Source organism: Triticum aestivum, chromosome 1B (assembly GCF_018294505.1).
Source record: "Triticum aestivum cultivar Chinese Spring chromosome 1B, IWGSC CS RefSeq v2.1, whole genome shotgun sequence".
Lineage (NCBI taxonomy): Eukaryota > Viridiplantae > Streptophyta > Magnoliopsida > Poales > Poaceae > Triticum > Triticum aestivum.
This window is the reverse complement of record NC_057795.1, coordinates 30,172,973-30,176,899: the sequence shown is the minus strand read 5'-3', so window position 1 is coordinate 30,176,899 and position 3,927 is coordinate 30,172,973. Positions and strand designations below refer to the sequence as shown.

The following is a 3,927-nucleotide window of genomic DNA, read 5'->3' as shown; positions in this document are numbered from 1 at the left end:
ACCGGCCTACAGTTTTTCTAATAAGAGCTGACCAGTCTGATTTGCAACTACGTATGGAATATGGGACCTGCTAAAGGTAAGTTGCCTGAACAAAATTGGGTCAATCAATTTGTGAGCTATGCGATCTTCGTCGTTGGCTATATGGCTCGCGTCGTCGTCCCTGCTCCTTGCCGCTGCTCGCCAAGGCTCCCCGTCTCAGCCTCAGTCTTGTGCCTGTCCTCCTCCTTCCTTCTCCGATGAAATCAACTGACCCAAACTGAAAAACCAGGCACTCACCTATAGCTATCGCGATGAAATATAGACACACACGACTTGGAGTGACCAACCACTTGACCACTCACGCATATCTGGTCCTAATTTTCTGTGGCATGCTTGTGGTGTCGTTCACATGTGCGCGCGGAGGACTGACGAGAGGATGGACGTTGTATTTTTCTAACAAATCGTTTCCACTGATGAGAAAACTAAGTCAAGTGGCACTAAAAAATCTGGCAGGTCAAGTGGCACTGTATGTTTCACACGGTGGCATACATGCGGTGCGCTAGGACCAGTGCAAACCGGAATACGCCTCGTCGTAACCCTAAAAAAAAAGGAATACGCCTCGTCGTTTAGCTCACTTGCACCCACCCATATGACCGAGCACGTGCAAGCTTAAGTTTAAATGGAATAATATATATGTGAAAGTGATATCTCTTTATGGATCATTAGCTGATAAGAACTCGTGTAGTCCAGAGCATGGAATACTTTGTCAAAGCAAAGACCGTAGTTTTTTTTTTAAAGATTTCCTATAGTAGTTTATGCATTGTGGAGGCTGCCATCACGCTTGTTTGAAACGTTCCAATTATCGACAATACGACACATGTTTACATTAGTAGAGGAAATGCAGCTAGTTGAACACACAAGCACATGATGGATGACACGATTAACACTGAACACTTGCATGTGACAACTCGGCGTCTCTTCTTCCCGGCACCAACCATCAAGCGGTCAAAGCCACACCAACCCACACCCCGCACCCACCCCTGCCTATTTAACCCCTCATCTCCCTCCATTCACCTCCAAGACGAGCCTCCCTCACCTTCATCTACATCGTGAGCTCTCTCCAGCGCAAGTCTGCCTACCAGAATTCATCCAGCGCTAGACCTGCCCAGTTTCCAGCTTACTTGTTTTCCTACTTCTTTGCACATCACAATGGAGTGCGAGAAGAGAGCGCATGTTGCCGCCAACGGTGATGGCTTGTGCGTGGCGCAGCCGTCCAGGGCTGACCCCCTGAACTGGGGGAAGGCCGCCGAGGATCTGTCTGGGAGCCATTTGGACGCAGTGAAGCGGATGGTCGAGGAGTACCGTAGGCCCGTGGTGACCATGGAGGGCGCCAGCCTGACCATCGCCATGGTCGCCGCGGTCGCTGCTGGCAGCGACACCAGGGTGGAGCTCGATGAGTCAGCCCGCGGCCGCGTCAAGGAGAGCAGCGACTGGGTCATGAACAGCATGGCCAACGGCACCGACAGCTATGGCGTCACCACTGGCTTCGGTGCCACATCCCACCGGAGGACCAAGGAGGGCGGCGCTCTCCAGAGGGAGCTCATCAGGTACGAATAAGTTAAAACCATCAACAAATTAGATATATCAGTTGTTGATCGTCCTGTACTCCTCATTTTTTTTATGATCTGGAAGCCTTATTTTCTTGTGCACTTCTTGTTTGTTCAGATTCCTTAATGCCGGAGCCTTCGGCACAGGTGGACACGAACATGTTCTGCCTGCCGCAGCAACCAGGGCGGCGATGCTCGTTCGTGTCAACACTCTGCTCCAGGGGTACTCTGGCATCCGCTTCGAGATCCTCGAGACGGTTGCTGCACTTCTCAACGCCAACGTGACACCATGCCTGCCGCTCCGGGGCACGATCACCGCCTCCGGTGACCTTGTTCCACTTTCCTATATCGCGGGCCTGGTGACCGGTCGGGCAAACTCCGTGGCCACTGCCCCAGACGGCAGCAAGGTTAACGCGGCCGAGGCATTCAAGATCGCCGGTATCCAGCATGGCTTCTTTGAGCTGCAGCCCAAGGAAGGGCTTGCCATGGTGAACGGCACGGCTGTGGGCTCCGGGCTTGCATCCATGGTGCTTTTCGAGGCTAACATCCTCAGCCTCCTTGCCGAGGTTCTATCGGCTGTCTTCTGCGAGGTCATGAACGGCAAGCCTGAGTACACCGACCACTTGACCCACAAGCTGAAGCACCACCCCGGGCAGATTGAGGCCGCCGCCATCATGGAGCACATCCTTGAAGGAAGCTCCTACATGGCACTCGCAAAGAAGCTCGGTGAGCTTGACCCATTGATGAAGCCAAAGCAAGATAGGTATGCGCTCCGCACATCGCCACAGTGGCTTGGCCCCCAGATTGAGGTCATCCGTGCTGCAACCAAGTCGATCGAGCGGGAGATCAACTCCGTCAACGACAACCCACTCATCGACGTCTCTCGTGGCAAGGCCATCCATGGGGGCAACTTCCAGGGTACGCCTATCGGCGTGTCCATGGACAACACCAGGCTTGCCATTGCTGCGATCGGCAAGCTCATGTTTGCCCAGTTCTCGGAGCTGGTGAACGACCTCTACAACAACGGTTTGCCTTCCAACCTCTCCGGCGGGCGCAATCCGAGTTTGGACTATGGCTTCAAGGGAGCTGAGATTGCCATGGCCTCATACTGCTCTGAGCTCCAGTTCTTAGGCAACCCGGTGACCAACCATGTCCAAAGCGCCGAGCAACACAATCAAGATGTCAACTCTCTCGGTCTCATCTCCTCCAGGAAGACCGCCGAGGCCATTGACATACTCAAGCTCATGTCCTCCACATTCATGGTCGCCTTGTGCCAGGCCATCGACCTCCGCCATCTCGAGGAGAATGTCAAGGATGCCGTCAAGAGTTGCGTGAAGATGACGGCCAGGAAGACATTGAGCACCACCAACAATGGGCACCTCCACAATGCGCGATTCTGTGAGAAGGACCTGCTGCTCACGATTGACCGTGAGGCGGTGTTCGCGTATGCAGACGACCCTTGCAGCCCCAACTACCCACTGATGCAGAAGATGCGTGTGGTTCTCGTGGAGCACGCCTTGGCCAATGGTGAGGCCGAGCGCGACACGGAGACATCCGTCTTTGCCAAGCTTGCCGCGTTCGAGCAGGAGCTCCGTGCAGTGCTACCAAAGGAGGTCGAGGCTGCCCGGACCTCCGTGGAGAACGGCACCGCCGCGCAGCAGAACCGTATCACTGAATGCCGGTCATACCCGCTCTACAGGTTCGTGCGCAAGGAGCTTGGGACTGAGTACTTGACTGGGGAGAAGACACGGTCTCCCGGGGAAGAGGTGGACAAGGTGTTTGTCGCCATGAACCAGGGCAAGCACATCGACGCGCTGCTGGAGTGCCTAAAAGAGTGGAATGGTGAGCCCTTGCCTATCTGCTGAACAGAGGATCAAGAAACTGAAGAGAAGACAGTGTGCAGAAGGCTCTGTATCTTCTTAGCTGATAAGTGATAATAGTTTTTCAATTGTATTTTCTTAAGATCGATGTTTTGTAAGATGGAACATTCTTACAGAGCTGCAACGTTATTGCCAAATATTGCAACTGCATAACTTGTACAACTTCTATGATGTAAGTTAGAAGGGTACAGTGTATGATAAATATTTGTGATAAATGTATTCGTCTTTTTTTTACAACAATAGTCTGTTGGAGACAACACCGAACAGTGCAAAACATCTACTGTTAGCATGCCATTGCCATACAGTGTGAGGACAGAGGACATGATGCCTACAAAGCCATTGCTCTGTGGTGTCTCTGTAGTTGCTAGTTATATCAATATGACATGTAATGGAAGCAGGATTGCAAAGTGTTTTGGTTTGGGTTTACTACTCAGATGCAGATGACCTGTCTCTCTCTGTTC

The 3,927-nt window shown here is 52.5% G+C and overlaps 1 protein-coding gene across 1 annotated transcript; it reads left to right on the top strand.

Moving 5' to 3' along the window:
* Positions 1 to 1,070: 1,070 nt before the first annotated feature.
* On the top strand, positions 1,071 to 3,628 carry LOC123105206 (phenylalanine ammonia-lyase-like). The gene is made up of 2 exons (XM_044527230.1): positions 1,071 to 1,586; positions 1,705 to 3,628. The coding sequence occupies exons 1-2, from the start codon at positions 1,189 to 1,191 to the stop codon at positions 3,449 to 3,451; spliced, it is 2,145 nt and encodes a 714-aa protein (XP_044383165.1). The 5' UTR covers positions 1,071 to 1,188; the 3' UTR covers positions 3,452 to 3,628.
* The last annotated feature ends 299 nt before the right edge of the window (positions 3,629 to 3,927 follow it).